This window comes from Hippocampus zosterae, chromosome 9 (genome assembly GCF_025434085.1).
Source record: "Hippocampus zosterae strain Florida chromosome 9, ASM2543408v3, whole genome shotgun sequence".
NCBI lineage: Eukaryota > Metazoa > Chordata > Actinopteri > Syngnathiformes > Syngnathidae > Hippocampus > Hippocampus zosterae.
Window position 1 is genome coordinate 17,020,116 of NC_067459.1, and position 26,031 is coordinate 17,046,146.

The 26,031-nt window shown below is 41.7% G+C and overlaps 1 protein-coding gene and 3 non-coding genes across 5 annotated transcripts; 3 read left to right on the forward strand and 1 right to left on the reverse strand.

The window, feature by feature from the left end:
- LOC127608067 (sodium-coupled neutral amino acid transporter 3-like) lies at nucleotides 1-24,526 on the reverse strand. 2 transcript variants are annotated; one of them, XM_052076942.1, is made up of 17 exons: nucleotides 24,367-24,526; nucleotides 16,776-17,006; nucleotides 16,244-16,276; nucleotides 15,443-15,536; nucleotides 15,247-15,362; nucleotides 10,799-10,872; nucleotides 10,480-10,572; nucleotides 10,293-10,374; nucleotides 7,678-7,760; nucleotides 6,730-6,788; nucleotides 6,218-6,361; nucleotides 5,544-5,623; nucleotides 4,749-4,849; nucleotides 3,903-4,027; nucleotides 3,433-3,577; nucleotides 3,195-3,298; nucleotides 1-2,910 (listed from the first exon to the last, which is right to left on the reverse strand). In XM_052076942.1, exons 2-17 carry the CDS (start codon nucleotides 16,910-16,912, stop codon nucleotides 2,806-2,808), a joined length of 1,575 nt encoding a protein of 524 aa, XP_051932902.1. In that variant the 5' UTR covers nucleotides 16,913-17,006; nucleotides 24,367-24,526; the 3' UTR covers nucleotides 1-2,805. The 2 variants fall into 2 exon arrangements, with proteins under 2 accessions (XP_051932902.1, XP_051932903.1); XM_052076943.1 differs by lacking the exon at nucleotides 16,244-16,276 and having other exon boundaries at nucleotides 24,367-24,525.
- On the forward strand, nucleotides 11,783-11,854 carry trnae-uuc (transfer RNA glutamic acid (anticodon UUC)). Its single transcript has one exon. It is a non-coding gene; the product is annotated as a tRNA-Glu (tRNA).
- trnae-uuc (transfer RNA glutamic acid (anticodon UUC)) lies at nucleotides 11,947-12,018 on the forward strand. The gene has a single exon. It is a non-coding gene; the product is annotated as a tRNA-Glu (tRNA).
- trnae-uuc (transfer RNA glutamic acid (anticodon UUC)) lies at nucleotides 12,266-12,337 on the forward strand. The gene has a single exon. It is a non-coding gene; the product is annotated as a tRNA-Glu (tRNA).
- Nucleotides 24,527-26,031: the final 1,505 nt, after the last annotated feature.

Here is a 26,031-nt window from a genome sequence, read left to right on the forward strand (position 1 = left end):
GGACGTTCATTATCTTTATTGCAACACTGTTTACAGTACAATACTGCCAGCGACATATTAAAATAGACATACAAGAAAATAGACACCAATTGAGGGACAGGAGGTTTAAAAGCACTTTGAAAATTATGATATATTTTTGTATCTGACTAAAACTGTCACTGCTATTTACATTATACAAATTAGATCGGCATATAGAATATAAAGGGTCTACATGTATTTACATGTATTTATAAATGCTGGCCAATGTTTTAATCTCTTAATTATTACATCACAAAGATGGTCACTGAGGGTTGACAAAAGGTTGAAAGAGGTTTTCTTGCATGCAGCAGCCACTAACACAGATGGTCCCATTTATTAGTATTCATCATTTTTGTGGCATTTTTCTGTTGTGCATGAATAATTAAACTATCTTTGAGACCGATTTAAATGAAGAAGAATACAGTGGCTGACGCAAAATGAATGAATGGAAAAAATTCATAAGCAGAGACACGGTACATAACAAAAGGGTAACAGAAAATATTTGCTCTGGAACGAAACCAAAGAACGACAACACACTCACACAGCACTGACCGCTTTGACAATGTGAACAAATGTTCAAATACAGAAAGGTTGACATGATCACTGATTTTGAGCGACATCATAAACGCGTTTGTACTCGAACACTTCAACCTCTGACCTGTGAGTTCAACCTCTGACCTGTGAGTATACATTTGAAATTTCACAACACCACTGCATATAGTCACCACAGCTGTGATGTTTTTTTTCTTTCATAAATATGACAAACTTGTGATGATACATCCGATTAAATTGCTTGCCGTTTTCTCTACTACATAGAAGAAGAGGAACATTAGAAAAGTTCATGTTAATTTCAAGTAATGTATGTTATAACGCCCACTGACATGTTGCTACTTTTTGTGGAATTTACGTTGGGTCGATTAATACAGCATATATTGTGTTATACAAAAGGGACACGTCCATACACACCAAACACATTGCACGCAAAGTCAGTAAGAACGACTAGGAGATGTTGTGCTTTTAGTCAAAGAAAGTGCTAATGCTAAACAGCAACCTTGCAATCAGTATTGCATGTCTGTCATTTCCAATGCTGGATGTATTCATTAAAGTGGAAGTCACGTGGCTTCTGGGTTTTGGTCACGTGACATTGGCAACGGGCAATCCAGCAGCATTTTGACATCAATACTTGCCGACAGCAGAGGGCAGTGTAATGTCAGTGTAATGCCCTGAGATGGTTGAAAACGGGTGAAATAATCTTCAATGTATTCCACCAACGCAATGTGAATCATAATAACGTGTTTAGACTAGCGGGGGGCACGTAGAACATATTATTGCAAAGATTTTCTTGACTTCCACTTTAGTGAAGACACAAAACTGTTGCGAGTCGCTGCTTAAATGGACCCTGTTGTCTAGGTTAACTCAGAAACAACGCACATACGTTTTTTAATCATCAAGGAAGAGGAACACTGAGAGGTAACTTTCTTGAGGTCTTCAGTATAGGCAATCATTAAAAACAAAAAACACAACAGTGGTGCCTTGAGATAATGGTTGTGTCCAAATGTCGAGCCTTATCCCCCAACCACTCATTCACTATATAATCCTGCACTAAATAGTAGCCAACATAGTTTTCTCCTTTTTTAGAATCCATGTGACCACCGTATTCATCATGACGCTGTCGCCCACTTGCGCCATTTTGTCTTCCTGCCCTCAATGCATTGTGGGCTACGGTATATTAACCTGTTGAGAGACCACGGATGTTCACTACTTTTCCAAGTCAATTATGGCTAATTTTGAGTGTACAGTACTGCATTTTTTTCTTTCTCTGGACATGCGGACACCCCTGCAAAATGGTGTGTCCCTTATATAGTGCAATACAGAGGGACACAGCCATAATGTACAGGATATGTTCCACCACATGGGTGTCTAAGGCATGCACACCAGAAGGAGCAGCAAAATGTCCACAAACATGAATTTTAAAAATTTTTGCATTCTATTGAATTATTCCAATACTTTTTGGTTTTATAAAGTACAATATGATATCTTATTAAATACCTATTAAAAATTAAAACGTTGGGGTTAGGGGGCTGGAACAGATTAATAGCATTTGAATTCATTTCCACTGTGAAAGAAGACAAATTTGTATCTCAAGGCACCACTTGTAAAATATTCATTTTAAATCGTTTTAGGACAGCCAGTAGCTACATTGGAATTGAGTAGGCGCAAACTTATTTTTAACACAATTAAAAACATTCAGTTTGATCGCAGGGAACAGAATGTTGTCGTAAATGTGCTATATCTGTGCTACACAACAGCTTGGACCTAAGCTGAACGTTGCGGCTATATTGTAGAAGCATTTCTTCAGTTCAGTACATTTTTGATGTTCGAATTGGCTGAAAGGAATGTGTGTACAGTATTGCAATCTTAGCAGCACTGATAACCAGATTAGCTCTGCATGATGTGCCATAGGCTCACGGTCATCACAGTGACAGATGAATGTGGAAAGAAATACGTTTCCTACACTGTTGTGTTTCCATCTTATGTACATCTCACCTAACAAGGCACACGCTCTCGAAAAACAAAACAGAAACAAAAAATCAGTTTGTCCGGTAGTTGTGTGGCAAGATGTACAGTACAAAGTTTGTTTTGTGTGGGGACGAAGCATCCTCTTAAATTTGTCACTCTTTCAAAATTCTCTATGGAAGATCCAAAGTAAGACCATGAAGAATAACAATACATAAACTAAATGAACCAAAAGGAAAGATAAATTCCTGGGCAGAACTAGAAGGCCGTTTAGTGGCCTGTGCTGGCTTTGCTGCTGCCTGAAGTCCAGTCAATAATGATAAAGCTGAGACTCATTATCATGAACAGGAAGCCGAGTCCAGCAAAGCAAGCCGCCTATAATAGAGACAGAAAATGATTCCATTCAAATATGGGAAACTGAGAGTTTCTTGTTTAGTTTTACTCAACATTAATAGCCCCTCCATTATGCGGGCTACATTCAATACCACCCCCGCAAAAAAAAAATGAAATCAACAATGTAGAGGTAAATTTAATTTAAAATAAAAACTGAAATACTATTTTGGTATGCTTTTACAACATTATCTGCAGTTAATTTGTTCTTCCGTGTCACCTTCGGGTTTCCATAGTAACACTATTTGTCACTGCAATTGATTTCTCACCAGGATTTTGGGGGTTGAGCGCAGTGGCTCCTCTTCTTTGGGCACAATGCGAATGTAGAAGACAGCAGGGAAGATGAAGATAAGACACGGTGCAGATGTGGCACCTGGAAACACACACACACACACACACGTGCGGGCGCGCGCACACACACACACATAAATCAGGAAATTTAAATTAGTTATAATGTTGGGAATATATATATATATATATATGTTTTTTCAAGGTTTGTGTACATACCGATGATCCCAAAGATGCCCAAGATGTTTGGGGCAAAGATGACCAACAGGTTAATGAAGGTGAGCAAAGTGAATGCTATGGCGATGTGGCGTGGCCAGTTGAAGGTCTTGTTTGGGAACATCATCTGCTGAATGGCCCTTCGTACCTGATAACAGGAGACACAACATAACATAAGGCACTACTCTCGTGAAACCCCACACATTTGCCAATTAGCATATTTTATGTTATACGCTGACAATTATGCCTGTTTGCTGTTTTGTGCTAACACCAAATAAATAAATGTATTACTTTGATGTCATCTCGTGACAAGTAAGTTTTTGTTAAGCCACTCTCTGTTTAAGCGATTTGCTGCCATCTAGTGGCAGTAACTGTATATGCAAGTACAAACCCCTTTTAAGGGTGGTGTCACTTATGGCTGGCGTTCAGAGTATACTAACACTGCGGGTCAGTTAATTATCAATTATACTTACGGGAAAGAGCACGATGGGCACAGTGAGTGTGACAGCAGTGAGCACGGCGACGCGCACACACAAAATCAGCGTGTCATACGGGTCAATGCGACTGTAGGTGTGAAGCAGCTCTGCCTCCACTTCACCTGCATTATAAAAGAACCAAAAAAGAGAAAGCAAGCAAACACTTCAAAATAACGGAATGACGATCGTTTGCGGAAGATATGGGCAAACCTTTGTGCTTCAACATTTGATTTTTAAATCGATAGTTCGTTAGAAAAATATAGATCGTAGACCGTTAGAAAAAAAATATTACGCGTGTAACAGATGTCATATTGATATTTGTAGTATAATTTGTACTATTGTAAAGTTTTTTTCAAATGTTAGATGCATGTGTTAATCTGATTATAAATATGACTAACATTTTATAAGTTATAGTAAATAAATACAACATTTAATGAGACAAATGGATAAAATATTTAAAAATAAAACCTGATTCATACAATTTTTTAATGGCTAAATTAATGCAACAAATATGACAGGACTCTTGATCATGTAAATGCTCGGTAGGCCAAATAAAAGAACAGGAGTCCTCGGTCAACATGAACAAAACATGAAAAACTTGGAAATAAGGAAGTATAACTACGGTAATTTAAAAATGTAAAACCGAGCAGGTGCATTCGTACAGAGTGTGTGCCATTTGTAACTTCAAAATGTGTCAATATGTATGGTCCCTCATAAATCAAGGACCCATGTATGAGCACATATTAAATTTAAAACATGCAAGCAGAACTGAATCATCACAAATTGTGAAATTCAGCAAATGTCAGTGAAGATTCTGCAGTAGAAGGAGGTAACTTTTCTCACCGTAGAAGGTCAAGTAGCCGAAGAGAGCAGCCAGGAAATACATGACGTACATGACTGTAATGGACATATTGGCCACATGTTGCATCTTTTTCTTGGTGGGGCTGAAATACGAAAATATACATAGCCATGTGATATCACACAAATAAAAACACACACATCATCGAAACACACAATAAAAGTCGTTAGTGCATTAGCTTTAGCGGCATGAAGGTTTCTGCAGCCTTTGGATTCATACAGTGGAACCTCCTAAATAAACGGACGTTCAATCACGATACTTGACTTACAATTTCAAAACAAATATTCCCTCAACATGAATTATTTCGTGTTACTGAATGTGTACTATGGCATTTGTCGGCCTTTCACCCAAAGTCAGATGGGACAGAGTTCAGCTCCCCACTCCCCTGAACAGGATAAGCATTATATAAAACAAAGTAAACCACCATAAAAACAAACAAAAAAATACCCTAAAATTAAGTTAGATTAAGAAACACAGGGTGATGAGTTGAAATTAGATTATTTCCTTTGAAATCCAAATGTACATAAGCACTTTTTGTAGCCTTTAACTTTGGAGGTCCCACTGTAACTCAGTAATTGTAGGAAGCAAACGTGTTTTGAAGCGGACATCAACACAAACAACATGCTCCATCATTCAAGGAGTGCCAAAACATTTCCACAAAAAAAAGTGTGAGGGATCAGCCAAATATAAAGTTGACATTGTAGCCTCCTTGTTTGCTAGGCAGCAGATTATTCGTCCAAAAGGGTAGCACGATCTTTCTTTCCATTATAAACACATACTTGCGTAGCTCTGTGTAGATGGGGAGCACCTCAGGGTGGCACACAAAGGCAAACGCCAGGATGGGAATGGTGTAGGCAGTCTGAAAACGAACCCCAAAAGGTCACCATAGATACAGCAGCGCCACCCCAGACGTCTTACCGCCAATTTTGCGCCTTACTGGGCGTTACTTGGCGAAATACATGACAGAGTGCTAATTGGTTCCCTGTTATTGACCCCCCACTGAGTTAGAATGCCTTGAATGTTAGCTTGAAGCATGAGGGATGTGCTTTTGCTAACCTGGCAAATTCGCTACTTCAGATTGCTAATAATTAGTAAGTAAATTGTATTTGTAACATGTCTCTAAAAACAACAAAAAATCTAAAAAGTTAAATAGTTCAATCAACAGTAAAAAAAATCTTGTGGATGTTGAGAGATACTGTCTTAGAGCTGAAATATAAAATATATGATTACTACAGCGCAGGTTATGCAGAGGTCACTGACCAACTTCGATGTTTGAACCTGACTGTCTAAGTTCATGATTGAATGCTGCAATCTCACGTAGCGTGCGATAGAGTGCTTCAAGCCAAACGTGACCATGCTTGGACTGTGATCTGTCACTGGCAGCATGCTGGAGAGGACACAAGTGGATGGCTCTCAAATGGCAGTCAGGAGGAGTGGCATGCCTGAACCTTACTTGAGAGTTGAGGTTGGCCATTTTGGGAAGGCAGGCGAGGTCGTCCACCCCACCGGGATCCGTGATGTTAAGGAGACCACCGGCAGTCCCATTGACGGCAAAGTCCACGAATGGGCAAGGGACGTTGAACTTCTTGTAAATGACCTGCAAAGGTGCAAAAAAGACTTAGATGAACTCTAAATATGAGGTTAGCATATTGAGTAGACAGTATGGCCCAGAAGGGAGGGAGAGAAATAGAGAGAGAGCGAGAGAGAGAGAGCGAGAGAGAGAGCGAGAGAGAGAGAAAGAGAGCAAAACATGGATTACTGCTTGCCAAAAGTAGGTCAGTGAAAGTCAGACAATCAGCAGAGCCTGGAACAGCAGCACGCAAAGACAATACGAAAAGCTGGTGGGAAGGTGAAAGTGCCAATCTTATTACAAGCTGATCACAGTGTACGGCATCAGCATGTACTCATCCGTTCTGATAATGTTTATGTTGATGCTTAAGACACCAAATGTCTGACTAGACTTACCGCGATGAGGAAGAATACCATGCAGCTCAAGGAGAAGCCACTGGTGTATCCCAAATACCCTGAAACCAAGCAGTTCATGAGCCTTACTTCATGTATAAAATGCAGTTGAACTGCCAAAGTTGAGAACCACAAAAATTGTCCACTTTCTGCCCTCAGAAAGTGTCTCGGGTCAGCTTGGGTCTGTCCCAGCTGACAAAACACGAGAGGCAAGTTACATCCTGAACTTGTCACCATCCAATGGCACTATCACTTTTACTTTGTAGACCTACAGGTAGGACAATTTGGAACCTTTAGTAAAACTAACATGCACACAAATACGTGAATGTATCTATATTATATCTTAACTCATTCAGTACCAGCCAAATCTAGACCAAGTCTGAAAAGACGTTTATAAACGTCTTTGGGAGTGAATGAGTTAATGAAACATGTATCAACTAGTATCATGGAATGTACTTGGTTCGACCTGAGAAGTTCCACTGAAAATATAATATGCTCCCTCACCACCTGACAGTGAAGATAATCAAATATTAGATTCCAGACTCATTTGATTTGCTGGGAGTAGAAGCTGATTATTGACTCGAACTGAACCACTTTGCGCTCCTTAGTTGTCAGGCCGTTTGCTATTGTACTTGAATGAACAAAGTCATAGTGCTGCGATCCTTCTCCGGGCAATGAGTCGATTATAACTGGACTGCTCTGTTTGTTTTTGAAGATGATTCACTTCTGATCCGAGAAGCTGTTGTCAGTGCGTGCAAAAAGACGGTTGTGAACGATTCAGTGCCCTGCTTTCAGTACGTGTAGTTCTTGCAGACACAAATATTTATACATGAACGCATTCATACTACAGCGAGGCCCCAATACTTCCTTCCTATAATATATCTCACCTTGTTATTATTTGCTGATAAGTTTTAGCTGACCTAACAATGGATGAGTAATTCATAGACTCACCAAGCTGCTTCATGAGAGCCAGCGGCAAAATAACAGCGATGGATACAATGATCACAAGGTAGTTGCCGTTCAAGTACCATTCACTGCAGAGAGGTAGAAAAACAACAGTCTGGTTACAAACACACACAGAGAGGACAATATTTGACAAGAGAGGGCCAGATATAGAACTGCAGTAAATACCAATACAATGATTAGGCGTCGTTGTGCGTCTGTTGTATCTGCAAGTCCATGGTAAAAATGAACAAGTAAATGCTTTGATTAATTTTTAATATGTTGAACTTGAGCAGAGTAATGCTGCCTAGAGAAGTTGTATTTTTTTAATGTCGTTGTTTAAAACATTGTTTCCCAACATTTGTTGGAAAAGGCACATATTTTACCTCATAAAAACCATACGCACGTCAGCAATAAGAATATCACACAAGGCGCTGTATATACACGACCATTCAAAAGTTTAAACACATTTTTTCATGCTATTTACCGTATTTTCCGCACTCTAAAGCGCTTCGGAGTATGAATGAATGGCCTATTTTAAAACTGTTTTCATATTCAGGGCACATTGTAGTATAAGGCATATAGAAGCTACAACAGTGGCTGCAGTCCACTAGATCCACAAGATGGAGCTACACTAAAGGGAATACAGTACAATGCAGCTTTATTTAGATAGAGTTTTCACAACCGGTGCAGTTGTAACACAGCACTTTTCAGAATATTTAAAATGCTACGTCCAAGAAATCAGAATCATGATCCGTATATAAGGCGCATCGGATTATAAATTATGCCTTTGTCGGCTTTTGAGAAAGTTGAATGCATTAGGTGCGCTTTATAGTGGGGGGAATATGGTAAATGACAACAATTAACGGATTAATTGAATTCTTAACACAGGTTTTAAAAAAAGTCACAATTTTGATCTGGATTCTAGGTGAATTATCTTCCTCTAATATTATGGCTAATGAATGACATTGCTAGGTGTCCCTCTAAGAGACAAGATTTTGACTGAGGGGGGGAGATGTTTTGCAAAGCTTGAGCATGACAATGCGCCACGCTCCTGCCAAAACAAGGAGTTATTTTTAGCCAGGGTGATTCACTTCTTCTCTTCTGTCAAGTAGAAAAATTGCATGGATACACACTCCCTCTTAGAGCTGTCTCGCCCTTGCACGCACACACAAAACGTAAAAAAAAAAAATGGAAAGACTCATATATCCTGGTGTCAACCTGCCCTCTCGCCATCTGGTTCAGGGACGCAATCCTTCCCTAATCACCAGAGACACACACAACCTTACAGTACAGCACTGCACTGAATTCTCAGGGGTCAATTAAACCACTGCAATGCCGACTGAGAAACACTTCACATCTCCTTTAAGTGGGGTAAGAGTGAAGGGGTGAGGGGCTAACATCTCACACCAACGGCCAAGGAAGTGAGTGTTGTTTGTCCCCGCGGCCACCTGCGCTTGGCCAGAGATATCCGACGGTTTACATTTGCACTCGTGGAATGAAGACGTGTTTGTGACTTTCCCGCTTTGGCCATGCTGCTCTCCTCCTCCGGGGTTACTATCACAGCTGTTCGCACGCCAGCTGCACCGCATGTTCTACTGGCATGACAGTGAGATGGCTCTGGATCGTAACCCCACACATGAGATGACACACGAAGTCACTGCTTTGGTGCCATTAGGTATTTTCTGTCATTGTGGATTCAAACAAACATTTTGCTGTTGATCGCCAAAATGCTGCCACAATGACTGTAGGATTTAGTTTATTTTGCCTGTATTCATTGTTTCAATCGTTAATATACCAATATACCAAGCAATGATCCTTCACACTTCAAAATTTCAAACTCATCTTACAACATTACTCTTAAGAATTAAATTGGGTCTATTCGATTTAAAATAATTTAGACATATGTACCAAAGACACAATATTTCCACTAACGATCCAGGCTAAACCGAAGTTGCCTCTGTTGAAGTGTATGACAACATACTTCCTTTATGCTAGTGGCTTCCAACAATTTTTGCCTTGTGTTCCCCGGAACCTTCCGTCATAAAATGAGTCCCCCGTCACTCATATATGTTGATGATTCTCCAATAGAAGAACGTAAAACAACTGATTACAAAAGGAGAATCAGTGATTTCCTCTCCTCAATTTTAGCATTTAATTCTCAGCAATTGCTGTCAGTTTACATCAAAAATTAAACATGAACATAAATGGTTTCATTAAAAATAAATATGCATAATCAATTCAAGGATATGAAGTAAAAATAAAGAATTAACCTGCTTTTGTTTTATTACCCCAATAACATTTACCACAAAAATTGGCCTAAACAATTTTGCATGAGTGCCCGTGAAAGAGACAAAATTTAATTATCAGGAACAAAAAAAAAAACATGCACCTTGCAACAATGAACAGGAAAAGGGGTGTTAAAAATGAACGGATGAATGTACCAAGTGAAGTGCCCGGTGTCTTCGATACCAACAGTTTCTCAAAGGGCAGGTTTTTAAATGATAACAAATGAGGCATCTATTGCCTCCCACTTGATTTATGCACATTGCTGTAGGTGCTGTTTATCCCTGCTACTACAAAATGTGAATTAACGATTTTATGTCCACAGGCCGATGACTCACCCTGCTGGTTTATCCACCTTAAGGAAGGCTTGAATGACCAGAGGAAACTCATACTTGACTATGTACAGATAACTAGACATGGCTGTGGAAGGGAGAAAAAACACAGTTACATTTCAGCCGGAGAGGATAACGTACACACTAGCAGAAGGTGTGAGAAGGCAGATTTAATACGCGACCGCGTTCTCACCTCCGATGTTTTGCAGCGTGATGGCAATACCTGCCGCCATCTTTCCCGGCGTGCCAAAAGCCCTGTAGCCGAGCTGCTCATAAGCACGGATACCTTCAAGTATGGAGAAAAGTCTCTCTTTATTTCTATTTTGTGGGAATCAAATACTCTATTGAATATGTGCTCGATTAATTAATTGATTTGCATTGTTAAGCAATAACATGCACATGTGAGGTTCAGGTGTTTTTGTTTTTCCACTTGGGGTCACCATCCTCATGTTCCACTGTATTATCTGTGATGATCCTTCACAACTTTATCATAAGTCCAATCGTGTACATACCTACAATACCAGACAACTTGAGCAGTAAATGAATGGAATATGATGAAAGGACGGCCACCACTGTTAGGAGAATCCTGAAAAAGACAGATAAACTGAAATTAGATTCAATGACTGCCAGTAAAAACGGCATTTAACTCATTTAACCAAACCAACTGTGACAAATTAGAAACTGAAAGGTCTGCATACATCTTTTTTAGCCTACCCTCCACTTGTACTTATACTGTAGGCTATTTCTACAGCTGTGGTATAGAAACACGCTGGCGAGTCCCCGTGGCTCGCCTTTATCCTGGATTGTTGCTGCAGCTGATCAAGTTGGCTGCCCTCTGCCCTCGACCACACTAAGCAACCACACAGCAGATTGACTCTTTCAAAGGAAACAGTGCAATGATGGAATTGACAGATTGAGGAGAAATCCAAAGTTAACATTAATCTTCCTCCTTCGCTCTGTTCCATCTCTACCCGCAGTCATCTTTTATTTACTTACTTGGATTTAAACGTGTAATACGAATATTGAACTGGTTTCAAAATGTGGGACAGTGAGCCTCACCTGATTGAACGTAAAACAACTTGCGGCTTTCTATCATCCATCATAAGTGCAATGCTCTCGTAAGGCTCTTTTCATAGAAACACACATTTCGCATGTTTGAGTTTGGCAAACTGCGCTGTGCCATACTGAGCATTCCGACAGACCAAGGGCTCACCTTTGAAATTGGCTGGCCCATAAGATAGCAAAATATATGTGAATACTCAAAGTTTACTTCCACGGTGTACTATAAAATGCCACATAATCTTGCCATAACGAGACATGTGACATTTAAAAACGTCTTTTCAGACTTGGTCTAGAATTGGATGATACTGAATGAGTTTTAATGTGGAAATTGCATTAAGGGCAAGCAAGAGATGTGTTCTTTCATTCGATGCTGCCATGGTACTCAATCCTTCTTTTTATTCCTGAGTGTCCGGATGCAGCTAAGTTCCTATGTGTCCCATATGGTCTAGCGGTTAGGATCCCTGGTTTTCACCCAGGAGGCCCGGGTTCAACTCCCGGTATGGGAAATTTTGTCTGACACAATTTTAAAAATACCTGAATCCCAACTCTTGCCTTCTTTTTATTCCTGAGTGTCCGGATGCAGCTAAGTTCCTATGTGTCCCATATGGTCTAGCGGTTAGGATCCCTGGTTTTCACCCAGGAGGCCCGGGTTCAACTCCCGTTTTGGGAAATTTTGTCTGACACAATTTTAAAAATACTTGAATCCCAACTCTTGCCTTCTTTTTATTCCTGAGTGTCCGGATGCAGCTAAGTTCCTATGTGTCCCATATGGTCTAGCGGTTAGGATCCCTGGTTTTCGCCCGGGTTCAACTCCCGGTATGGGAAATTTTGTCTGACACAATTTTAAAAATACTTGAATCCCAACTCTTGCCTTCTTTTTATTCCTGAGTGTCCGGATGCAGCTAAGTTCCTATGTGTCCCATATGGTCTAGTGGTTAGGATCCCTGGTTTTCACCCAGGAGGCCCGGGTTCAACTCCCGGTATGGGAAATTTTGTCTGACACAATTTTAAAAATACTTGAACCCTAACTCTTGATTGGTGTCAAGAACAGGCCGAAATCTGAAATGTCAATTCATGATTAAAATTTTTAATAAAGTAATTTAACTTCATGATGTGACAAGGTGATTCCGCTGGTCATATTCTACAGCCCATTCTGTGGCGTTCAATGGGGTAGCAAAGAAATTTAATGAATGAGATTTATTCACTGATATTTTAGTGATTCACATGTTTCACAGGCGTAATTCCCGGTAGTCCAGTGGTTAGCACGTCGGCTTCACAGTGCAGAGGTACCGGGTTCGATTCCAGCTCCGGCCTCCCTGTGTGGAGTTTGCATGTTCTCCCCGGGCCTGTGTGGGTTTTCTCCTGGTGCTCCGGTTTCCTCCCACATTCCAAAAATATGCATGGTAGGCTGATTGAACACTCTAAATTGTCCCTAAGTGTGAATGTGAGTGTGAGTGCGAATGGTTGTTCGTCTCTGTGTGCCCTGCGATTGGCTGGCAACCGATTCAGGGTGTCCCCCGCCTACTGCCCGGAGACAGCTGGGATAGGCTCCAGCACCCCCGCGACCCTAGTGAGGATCAAGCGGTTAGGAAGATGAATGAATGAATGTTGCACAGGCTCCCCCGGCCTGTGTGGGTTTTCTACGGGTACTCCGGTTTCCACCCACGTTCCAAAAACATGCATGGCAGGCTGATTGAACACGCTAAATTGTCCCTAGGTTTGAGTGTGAATGCGCATGGTTCTTCGTCTCTGTGTGCCCTGCGATTGGCTGGCAACCAGTTCAGGGTGTCCCCCGCCTGCTGCCCGAAGACGGCTGGGATAAGCTCCAGCACCCACCGCGACTCTAGTGAAGATTAAGTGGTTCTGAAAATGAATGAATGAACATTTGACAGGGTCACAGGGAAGTTGTAGCCTATCCCCACTGACCATGTGAAAGGCAGACTCCATCAAGCATTGAACCTGCAATCAATCACCGAACACATTCAGACTCACGAGCAAACCAACGGTCACTCGGGGACACGATTTCTGCTTTATGATCATGAATGTAAGGGTTAATTGTAATCTTTAGGTACCTGTACCATGTGACTGAACGACTGAATGACTGAAGTAGCATGCTTTTCTCCTCGATTCAGCCGGCATACGCTCCATTTCCCAAGGAACAGGATTAGTGGTAGAAAATGGCTGCATTTTCAGAGGAACGCTCAAATCATTTTCTTAAACAAACTGAGTCAACTTTCAATGGTATTCAGACAATTAACAGTTTGTGATTCCAGCGTGGGTCGTTGCAGAAGAATGCCGGGCAGCCTTGAGGTGGAGGATTTAGTCAGTCGAGTGGCAGTGGGAGGACAGTTCCGCTGAGAATCAGACAAAGTGACACACTTGGGTCACTGTTGCTCTGCTCACAGCTTTCCACTACTGCATTCCAAGCTTGGCCTGAGCCTCGCACAAAGCAGCCACTATTTTGTTTGTTTGTATCATTAGAATATAAGGGGTACAGAAAACGTCCATGATATAAATTGAGCAAATGAATGAATATTTTTTACAACACACGTAAAAATGAAGAACATGAGTTAAGGTGCATAATCTAAAGCCGTTACCAGTCAAAACTGCATTTTTGAAGTTACCTCAAATAAGTAGTTAGCTACAGTAATTATACAGTATACAGATTGATAAAATATTCTTCCATTCATTGCTCTCTCCACTTTTTAATACTGTTCAGAGTTGTACAGAGGCTGGAGCCTTTCCCAGTTCACTAAAGGTGGAAGGCATGATACTGTACACCCTGGAATGGTCTCCGGTCAATTGTAGCGCGCGTGCGAACCGGGCATTGCCGAGGAATCAAGTCCCTGCCAGCAGCGTAAAAGTTAACTAAGTGAACCACAGGCCAAGGGTCAAAGACACAAAAACCTGACACCACCACAACTCAGCTAAATACAAGAAGCTTTGTACAACATCAGGGGAAGTCTTCTGAACATCACAAAACACCTCAAATTGTATCACGTAATAATTGAGTGGGGGATACATATTTGATGAGATAAAAAAATTCAATGTGCTTTCTATTGCAAACATATTGCTTTAAAAATGATTTCACCCTATTTTTTTGATATATTTTTTTAGATAGCTAGGTTGCTGCATCGCAAGCTGGATAGGTACCTAGGTAGCTAGGTAGCTTGTAGCTAGCTAGCTAGCTAGATGTATAAAAAAAACAGTTTTTCTGACCAGTATAGATGCAAAAATCACAAACACAAAGTTGTTAGATTTATCTAATGAGCTTACTTTGAGATGCTTCAACTGTAGCTGAAAAAAAACAACTTGGGAGTCGCTGTGCCTTTGTTTACAAGTGTCATCATCGATGAGTCACATCCTTCTGAAAATCATGACCTTAATATGTGGTTTTTACCTTCATTTCAGAATCCTCATGGGAACAGAAAAGGCACACAACAAAGAGAAATGTCTCTACTGCAGTTACTTTGTATTTCAAACCTAAGGAGGTAAAACCAACTGCTTTTTAGTACATGGGAGCTGCTGACAATATTACTCTGACAGACAGTGATGCTGCAGAGGCTTAGCGGTGCTAAGCATTATCACATATGGGCCACATATACGCACTGTTGAAAGTCGAGAATCAACTTGATGTCTGTTCGGGCAAGAAAAAGCCATTAAATTATGAAATATACTTTGAATGACTGAAAGTAGCCTTTATTGGCCTTTGAACTGGCACTGCATTTAGTTTCATGAGTCTCTGTTAATTTAATTATTTCACCCTACATAATTCGCATGTTTAATAGGAATCTATTAAAATAAAATTAGGAATTATTTATGGTCAAACATGTCACAAAGCATTAAGAAAGTGAGAAAATTAGAGGTTACACTGTATTTTCATATGGAAACAACTTACAAAAAGAGAACGACTCCTGTGTTGGCCATTGCGTATGCCAGTCCAAGGATTCCACTTCCCATGATTGCGTTGCCCAAGTTGAAAACGGACATCCCAAATGATGTTTTTCCCTCAAACTACAACCAAAATAGAAATGAATATGTTACTTCTACATAGCATCTATTGTACATTGCACCTGAGAGTCACATGACCTTACATCAGTAAATCGTGTAGTTTTGCTGTTGTCTGCACCTGATGAGAGCTCCTGTCCTTCTGTCTGGTTAGCTGTTGTATTTTCAGTTCTGTTCGTACTTCGGTGGGGGAAAAAAAAAAAATCAACAATAACAACAACAAAAACTGAACAGCAGAAATACTGGCCAAGAGACATTAAAAGTTAAACTTAAAAACTGTTGCTAGGTCAATATCACTATCAAGTGCCTTTGGTGTCCTCATTTGAATCACACATCATGAATATGCAATAGTACATACCAGTCCAATGAAAATTTTCATAAAATGTATTTCCTTCGTTTTATTCAATTACTTTTTTTTAATATTTTAGATGGAGGTGATTTTACCCTACATGCACTACCCACTGTTCTGGAAATTAAAGTGATACTAAATCACTTTTTTCATATACTTTTACTGCCCACACGTTATGATACCCGATTGCATATCATTGCAATCATTGCATATATATTGAACATGTTGCATGTGACGCTGAAATTGCTGTCGTGTCGCGGTGACTGCTTTAATGCCTACCAGCATATTGTCATTGTTCAATGGAGGTTGAAGAAATGGATCGTTTCAGAGTAAATAATTACACTGACGTATCATAATCTTCATCATATTATGCGTGTACTTAAATGTCAAGTTTACGATTGTCATTGTGAATGATCAATTGAAAATCTTTTCAACTTTTGGAGGGTGAAATGTGGACGCCTCCAAGGCAACTTATGGTGATACGGCCTCTGCTAACATTTGACAGAAAACACAAATAAAATCTTTCGCAGAGACATACCTAACATTCAGGGCACTGTTGGGTACCGTTTCCCTACAAGCATTGTCGAGAGGCCATCCATCACCCAACGAGTGCACAATTAGAAAATGATACTGAGTCATAATACAATAACAACGATGACACGATGACAGGATGATCTAAGGCTGCAAGAGGGACAGCTATTACATGCTGAAAATGACTGCCAGACAACAGGGAGTAGCTAATTACGGTAGGCTTTTAGCTCAAGCAATTACGCCGCACTAACTGTTTTTCAATCGGTGTGTAAGGAGGAAGTCGGCATATACACCGAGTGGTTCCATCACTGTTAGAAGGACTGCGCACGAAACTGAGTTAGACACAAGGATGATGACATCATTAGCCAACTAACCAGTGAGGCCACATTAGCTTGACAGTCATGAATGACTTGTAAACATGTTTTATATTGAAAACCAGACAAATATTATTTGAAGCTTTATCAGATTGACATGTGTGGAACACAATGTTGATTACAGCTAACATTGCTAATGCCAGTGTGCAGTGTTTAGAGACTCACGTTGGCCCATCATCCACAGGTGAGGTTTTGGACGATGCAGTCAGCTCATCGACCGCATCGTGACCTTTCCCGTTGGGGATAGAATTCATCTCAGCGGGGGCCGTCTCCACACTTTCTGAAGGTTTATCCTCACTCATGTCTTCTCTACTGCCGGGGTGGTTATGCAAGGAAAACCGTCTTCAGGTGTAGCCTCGTGCAAGGAGATTAAGCTTCTTACCTTCGACCAAAGATCTACGGAAGGGAAAAGACGAACATTCTAAACACATTTTCTCAAGTGATAGTGGTGATACTGTATGTAAAAAAATAATACCGTACATTAAAAATAAAATAATTATGCTAGTGCATGTGTGGTAACATGTCCATCGTGTCAGGGTTGTTTGCTGGTAGTAGTTCTTCGGTCAAAAAAGGTTGGACACCCCTGCCCGAGAGTGAAGGAATCTCAGAGTAAAAATGCTCAATGTTGTAAATGTTGGAGGAAGAGGACATCAGTGGGCCACTTTGGGAAAAATATTTCACTCTGTTGGGCCAAAGTGATTGAAACAGTCCATCAGATTCCTGGGTTACAGTTGCAAGGGGATTTCAGTATACTTCACTTGGACAACATTCCAACTGGATTAAGGAGGCAAGACAGGGAAATGGTCAAAGGAGTTGTGATGTTAAGTTGAATTTGATTCATTGTTCAGCCAGAGTGAGATTTCTGATTGGCAATAAATGTGATTTTTTTCTCTCACAATGACGGATTATCTATAACAATAGAAGACATTGGAATGAGTCACCATTTGTCCAAAGTATATAGCGTGCAGCATAAAGCCCACAAATTCCAATCATAATCGACATATCAACTGACAGGTGGAGGCCCATCGGTAGGAGGGACTTGAATTTAAGTGTGACACACTTGGCTCTTTCTTGAGAGTCACCCGGTCCTCTCTTAAATGACCGGCTGACTCAGAAAGGCGCCTGTGACATATTTCTCCTGCAGACCAAAAGAGCCCCCCTACAACTAGCTGGCACTGAACAGTCCCTTTTGCTGCGCTGCAAAAAAGCACCCCTGAAGGAGAGAGCACGCTGGGTGCCACACACACACACACACAAATGTCGTGCACATATAAAGAGGGGAACCAGCTCGGACCAGCTACTAACCGGTTTCAGCTGTCCGTTTTTTTTTCCCCCCCATTTTGCTTGACACTTCTCCCTTGGTCCTCTTGTTTATTAAGGAGCGGTCAACATAGTAACAATGCAGGGGTTTTCTGGAGCACCATTCCTGGCAACCACTCAGCTGTCTTCGCATCCCTCCCGGGGTTCTTCCGCTCCACAGACTTCTCTTCTAATGTAGCTTTTTGTAATATTCGCACATCAAGCGCAATGAGAGGTGAATACACCTCGACGTCATCTATCATTCCTGTATAGCTGTCTTACCAACCGCGTTGCTGTGAGATTCACTGCACAGCCAGGCCTCTCCGTGTCTCTGGCTAAACCCAGGCAACGTGGTTGGGCAGGAAAGCACAGTGCACAATGGCACAAGTTGTGCCGTTTCCTGGGAACAGGTTGGGTAACAGTGGTACTATTGTGCCAGGGCATCATTATACTGCCGGGGCCCCTTTGGCTGTAGTTTGCTGGGCCACTCGAGAGGATGACAAGAAAAAAAAGAAAAACTGCTCTAATTGAAAATATGCCACCTTGGATTCAGCGAATGCCACGGTCCTTTATTTGTGTGCACTTGGAGCAGAATTGCTGACGGCAGTGATGGCCCCTCACATTCGACAAATCAGCGCACAGAAACGCGCTGCCACTCACAGGGTCGACAAATCTCGAGAGGAGTAAGGGGAAGCCGTTCAAGGACAATGGACGATGGGTTGTGTGGCTACAAGAGTGCCACCTCAATGGCCTCAAGCAGCGCGGCTACAAACAGCGGAGCTGATTGGTGAGAGTCATCTCTCCTGCAATCCTTGTGTTTGATTTTGACCAAAGCCGGCAGAGGGTTTGCAATTCTATCACTTACAAACAAGGACAGGACCACTCAGTCAGAATCTCGCGACACATGCATCAAACTTGGGAGCCAAATAAACAAAGCAAAACAAATACAATAATTAGTGTGCTAATTATTGAGAGCTACAGATCATTATTTGAAGCATTGTGAGGGGTGGGGCCAGACTAGACATGCTTGTTGACTGGTCGACAAAGAAATTGTGCTTTTGTGTTACAGTGGGAATGGAATGGGTGAACACCATTCAGTTCACGCAGCAAATTCAAATTTTGCACCATGCCATTATCGATCGCATCAAAAATGTATCAAAATTAAAATTAACTAATCGTTTCCTACTTATATTACTGTATGAGAATTAAAGAGGACATTTGTTCAGACTTTCAGTTTGACCCGACAGCACGTGAGAAAAATGATCTTTATAAACAAAAACAAAAAAAGAATCATCTCTCTTTTGATGACCCGGTGGTCGACTGGTCAGCACGTCTCCCTTACATTGCAGAGGTGGAGGGTTCGATTCGATGTGTGGAGTTTGCATGTTCTCCCCGTGCCTGTGTGCGTTTTATCCGGGCACCCCAGTTTTCTCCCGCATTTCAAAATCATGTATTGCATGTATGGTTAACGGAACACTCTAAATTGTCCCGAGATGTGAGTGTGAGCGCGGATGGTTGTTCATCTCTGTGTGCCCTGCGATTGGCTGGCAACCGGTTCAGGGCCCCGCCTACTGCCCGAATACACCTGGGATGGCCTCCAGCACCCCCAGCGGCCCTTGTGAGGATAAAGCGGATCGGAAAATGGATGGATGGATCTCTCTTTGGGGCGGCACAATGTGGACTGGTTAGCGCGCCAACCTCACAGTGCAGAGGCGCAGGGTTCGATTCTGGCTCCTGTGTGGATTTGCATGTTCTCGCAGGGCCTGCGTGGGTTTTCTCCGGGTACCTCCCACATTCCCAAAACATGCACGGCAGTCTAATGGAACACTCGAAATTGTCCCTAGCTGTGAGTGTGAGCGTGGATGGTTGTTCCTCTATGTGTGCCCTGCGATTGGCTGGCAACCAGTTCAGGGTGTCCCCCGCCTAATGCCCAAAGACAGCTGTGAAAGGCTCCAGCACCCCCGCGACCCTTGTGAGGATATGCCGACCAGAAAATGGGAACACCCTAAACTGGTGGTCTGAAGAATAAAGCCCTGTTTTATTTCCTCATCCTCAGGCTTTTGCGTCCTAATTGGCAACACTATGGAAACAACATCATCTTTATAAGCTGTAGGAGGGAATTTAAAGGCGTTTGGTCAAACAATGCATGAGATTATGTCACTTTTTTCCTTTTTGTTTAAATCACTGGTGTGTGTCCTGGTGCCGTGATGTCTTCGTATTTGAGGAGCGCATGCAGCTATCAGCATCCCATCTGGATACCTGTGGTGGAAACACTCAACACATCAGGGCGTCGTGTAGTGAACCGAACTGTCTCACTTGATGGAACAAAGATAATTAGAGCTACCTAATGATGACATCCGATATCCTTTACCCGTGGTTTATTTTGACCGAACAAAATGAACACCCATTGTGAGTGTCACAGCGTAGGCCATGATTTGAGAACACTGTTGCCTTAAAAGTTTAATTGTTTTATTGTTTTTCAAATACGCAATGTGTAATTCTTATGTTTAGTTTCACGTAAACATCAACTGGGAATGGCATTAAACAGCTTGAAGAATCTTTTTTGAAGAATCCTTCACCACCTACCAAACTTCCGCTTGTTGTGGAGTTGTGAGCACACAGCGCTTGAATTGTTTGTGCTTACAAGTCAACCCCCCCCCTCAAAAAAATGTCTGACTGATGGCTCGTATCTCGAAAACCTTATAAGTCAGGCCACTCGTTTTTCAATGCAGCATTTGAACATTTAGCCCCTAATCCAAAAAATATAGAAAAGAATATGAGCGAAGACATCACTTGGCAGCTACACCAAATGCACACGACTAAAATGCTAATCACTCATGCAGCAAATTATTTGACAATCCAAAATATGTGCACATCTGCAGAAATTTGTTGAAAAAGCAAAGGCCTCTATCCCTCTCTTTCCCTTCTCTCTGGTGCCCCCCCCCCCAACCCTCCACCTTACTACGGCATCATACAGCTCTGCAGAACACAGATCGACTGACAGGATAAGGATAAATCTGCTGGATTGTCCCGCACAAATCTTTAGGAGACATAGAATATCACCGTTGAACAACTGTCCGAAAAACAACATGAAAATGAGTAAATATTCATTGAAACACATCTGATACACCAGAGTTGTTTCATCTCCGCTATCCAAGGGGGGAGTAAATGACACAATGTGGTGGTCTTTGTGGGAGTAGTAAATGAGTCTCTTCATGGCAACAGGCGAGGCTACCGGTATTTTTATTTCAGCCTTCTTCCAAATCCGCACCTCATTTTGCCAGCGTAAGTTGAGCCTCGATTTCGTCTGCTTTGACGCAGGCCTTTGTCCTGAGAGACGTCAGCTCCGGAGCAGTTTTGTTGATTGTTATTCCTAAAGTGATACCTGAACTGACTGGCTGTGCACTCTGATTCATCCTCTGTCATTCAAATGCATGTGCATATTTGTTATTTTCCTCCTCAGAGACAGATCAACTTGGTACCGTAAGACACAATGTGCGTCAAACTTGATGACGTTCTCGCAGGATGTCGTCGTTACGGAAGCTTACTTAATTGGGTCCCTAGTGGAGTTTTCCAAATCTAAATCTGCTAAAATGCATCGGCGGCAGTCTGTGATTTGTGAAGTGAAAGGATGGAGGAAACGCAGCCGACATATACAGTACTAATCACTTTAGATTTCCGGATGGCACAACTCGTGCAAATTCCTCCCCCTGCCTGCCCGCCTACAATCAGAAAGAGATTTTCAGCAGATTAAGAGATTAAACATGGTCACCATTTTACTGATGGGCAGCTAATAGATCTATCAGGGAACATTTTATTGCAAAAATGAGTTAAACTAGAGACCTCACATGGTTTGGCTGATCGGCTATAGAGGCCTCTTGCGGGATATTCGGATGAAACCACACAGGCTGTTCCATACATCCTTGCTTGTGGATAAAAATAGCTACAGAGGAGTGAATAACCTCACTCTCACCCCAGGACATGTCACAAAGCGTTTAAATGCTGCTGCATGTGCCAATGAACACGGCAGCTGCCTGGAATAAAAAGTAGTAATCACACCGTGATGGTGTCTGACCATCTGTCTGTTTTGTGATTCCTCACTCTGGGGGTGATCGTGCATAACTAATATACGTGAGAATAGAATGAGACTTTGGATGATTTCAGTCTTTGATAAGATTTTTGTTGTTTTAAAATCATGCTGATTGCGGAAAATGTGCAATCAATAAGAATGAATGGGGAAACGAGCTGTTGTCATGAAATGTGGTGGTGGAGGACCCCAAAAGGCAGGTAGGAAGGAGGAGCGGGGTGTACTTGACAAATTGTATTGATAAAAACACAGAAAACTAAATCAAAACAAACAAAGTCCTAAGAACAAAAAGAATCCTAGTAAGTATCAAACAAAACCCATGGCTGAAGGTAAAAAACTAACAGTGACCGAAACATGACTCAAACATGACAGACAAACAATAACCCGACACTGAGTGGTCGTGCCGGGAGTCCTTTTTAAACAAACAAACTAATGACACAATGACAAACAGGTGTGCAGCTGCAGGCGGAGCCCTACAGGGCCACCTGTTGGTCACAAACAGAACCATGACAGCTATCTTGCTTCGTCGTGGCCTCCTTCACTGTCGGTCCTCTTTGCCGTTACTATGAGATACACACTTCACAGACTATTGAATATGGCAAGAGTGCAAGTACAGCAAGTAATGACGACAGATGTATGAGATACTGTACATTTTTCATGTCGATCACACTGAGCAAGTAAATTGAGACAAAATCATTTTGTTTTATTTTGCAGGAGGCATACTTTTTGTGAAATTTTGTTCAGCGGTGTGCCGTGAAATTGCTCTAATGTCAAATGTGCGCTTTGGATCCATAAAGGTTGGAAGCCACTGTCCATGATTACATTACTTCTAAAAGCCACCAAACGACAAAAACACTTTGTTCGCCCGCCTCCCGGGATCCGCGTGAGGTTAGTTTTGCGCTGTGGAGACAAAGGCAGCATGTCCAGCGAGCGAATACAAAGGAGAGCAGTGACACAACCACAGAGGAAAGCGTATGCCCCTATATTGGTCAGAACAAGAAGAAAGATTGAAACCCGCCAACTGTTGTATAAGACTCGCGCTCTGCTCAGTCAGTCATGTGCCCCAAAACAAAGCGCCACCCTCTGTTGGCATCTGCCGCTTATCTTTCTTCTGCCTCTCCGACATCGCACGGGATGCGAGCAATTAAAAGGGTGCATGGTGGGAGCAAATGGATTCGTGCAGCTTGAAGTACCGTACAACGTGCACAGTGTATGACTGCAGTGTTACACATGAAAATCCCAAATACTGATGACGAGTCACTCTACTCTTAATTGCTAGGCATCATCCACGCTATTGCCATGTATTCATTTGTTAGGTAGCACACCATCATGCATGCTTGAATGACTTTCGGGATAAATATGCAACAGATACTGTACACTTTTCAGTTCTCCTAGAAAAATGGAAACTGTTAAAATCCGCACCATTTAATAATTTCTTTCATTTTTCGTTGCCTGCACCTCTAACGTTAGGTGTCCAAATACTTTTGCCCATGTTTTGGGGAATCTGTCACTTTTATATTTGTTCGGATTTAGGGGGAAACCAATTCCAGCATCGAAAATATCAATTCTAACAATGTGATACATAACATTCAGGTACCGTAGCTTGTACTGATCTCAACTACACTTTCTTTCATTCCGTCAAGAAAGTGAAAAATGTATGAAAGCGATTTTTACACTGAGATCCTGCAAAATTGGAGCATCTGGATTCATAACAGACAATATGATTTACTGTGATCCAAATGATACACAATCAAAACCTTTTTGCAACACCTGTAGGTAGTTACGCAACGACAAAAAAAAATGCGCTTACGGGTCTGAATTGACATCCATGTTGTGTTTTACAATAATACTTTATTATATTTATACATCCATCCATCCTCTGAAACGCCTGTTCTCACAAGAGGCGTGGGTGTGCTGGAGCCTATCCCAGTTGTCTTTGGGAGAAAGGCAGGGTACATCCTGAACTGGTAGCTAAAACGCAAAGAGTCAAGAGCCTCTCTCATGGAACTGCACAAGGCAATCCACCTCTTCCTTCACAATCACGCCTGATTGTTTGTTGCTCAAAAAAAATCATCTAGTTCACTCCTGTATAAGTATGTGGGCCCCTCAAAATGTTGTTTCCAGATAAGAACAGCAGGAGGCACAGTTTTTAATACCAGCCAACTCCTGTTGAAAAATCGTATGTACTGTATACACATTATTTTGATACTCTTTGCCACTTCTGATAATGGACACACAAAAGAACCTTGATGCGTGCCCATTCCGACATTTCAGTTCGCCAGCATAGCCAATCCTCTCCCTGTCACTACATGCAACTCAAGTGGCTGGTGTTCATGTCCTGTTGCTAAATGAAGAAATGTTCTGTCGTACCGTGTGGATTAAAATCGGACAAGCTGTGCCATTTCATGGAGGATGGCTCAGGTGGTAGAGTGTTTGTTTCCCAAAACAGAGGTTGTGGGTTTAGTGCTGAGCCCTGCGCCCATGTCAGAGCAGTCAAGGTACTGAAGCACCAGTCGCAGCTGATGCTGCCGTGTCATCGACAGTAAAGTGCTTTGACAACCTTGAAGACTAAAAAAAAAAGTACAATTTAAGTTAAATTTACCGTGGATCCAAACAAGACAAAAGTGTGACGTTTAAAGGGGGACATCGCTTGAAAGATCCACAAAAACGTTGTCATCATCAGCTGGATTAAAAGTAACTAAACTAACTGTGGAAAATATTGCATTCTGAAGGTGGACCAGACATGGCTGTGGCTCAGTGTTTCACCTCCAGCTGCCACCTGCTGCCCTCAAACCCTTCATCTGACTCATCGTGCACGAGGAGGACTTTGTCCGCTGCAGGTGCCTGTGCAGTGTTGTCAACCACTCACTATTCTCTGACCTTGCAGTACCAACAAATACACATCTACTTCACCATTAGGCCCCAAGGAGATCTATTAGGAAATACTGTACAACTAAATCAAAACTGTCTTTGGCTTTTAGTAATAACCGTCGCCGATATATCATTTTTGTGTGTTGTAGTCAGAATGGGCATAATAATTCATTGATTGACTGTGAAGAATTCAGATGCAACCAGAAGGGGCGCTGTTTCCTAGCATGATGGATCAGAGCTATTACCACAGCCGTGTGCTTTCACACTACAACACTGCAACTACATGATTGACAATAACAGTGTCTTTTGTGCAGGTAAAAAGGCTGTCGGAGAGCAACAAGGCCAATAGAAGTGTCTGATCATCGTATTATGGAATACCCTTAAACATGTGAAGCGCTCTGCACTAACGAATGCAGATGCGGATTTGCACCACAAATATTATGTCACTGTTTCGGCCCACCACATACCCTCTTCTCTAAAGCTACCGATTTATAATGCCAGGAAGAACATTTCAACACAATTCCATTGTGTATCCATCCACCTGTTGCCATTCACAGAGCAGAATGGTGGCTTATATTTACAGGAAGTACTACATATACAAATTGGTGCCTTTGGATGCAAATGTACTTTGTTCCATGTACACGCTTGTAACTATTTAAATGAATGGAAATGCCATTAATCTATTTAATCCTTCTCAAAATAAACACAAATGGTGTTTATTTTAATAAGAAAAATAACATTCAAAATGATCAAGACTTAAAAGGTTTTGTGGAACATGAGTAACTCATTGGGACTGAAGCTACTTGTGGTGTGCAATGTCTTGGCCATTTGGGAGTAGTGTAATAAAGGCATAAGGATACTGTATATATGGAGATGGATAATAAGCTGCAGTAATATTAAATTTTTTTGCAGAGGACAATAACTATTTACTTATGAGCTTTGTTATTTTGCCTGTCTACACGTGCTGCTTCACTGCGTGTGTTCAAATATCCATTGAGGATTATAACATCTATCCTTCTATGGCAGTGGTGTCCAAAGTCGATCTTCAAGGGCCGCTGTCCTGCCTGCCTGGAAATCAGAAACGTACTAATGCTGGTTCACAGCTGGCTGAAGAACTGATCATCTGAATCAGGTGTGTTGCAGCCGGGAGAGATGGAAAACAGG

What these genes read in the sequence shown, in the direction of transcription:
- LOC127608067 (XM_052076942.1), bottom strand. Translation starts at nt 16,912, where the DNA reads ATGAGTGAGGATAAACCTTCAGAAAGTGTGGAGACGGCCCCCGCTGAG. An exon ending in ACAGGAGTCGTTCTCTTTTT is followed by an intron (nt 10,873 to 15,246) that starts GTAAGTTGTTTC and finishes TGTCTTTTTCAG; the next exon opens with GATTCTCCTAACAGTGGTGG. An exon ending in GGCTCTCATGAAGCAGCTTG is followed by an intron (nt 6,789 to 7,677) that starts GTGAGTCTATGA and finishes GCTTGGTTTCAG; the next exon opens with GGTATTTGGGATACACCAGT.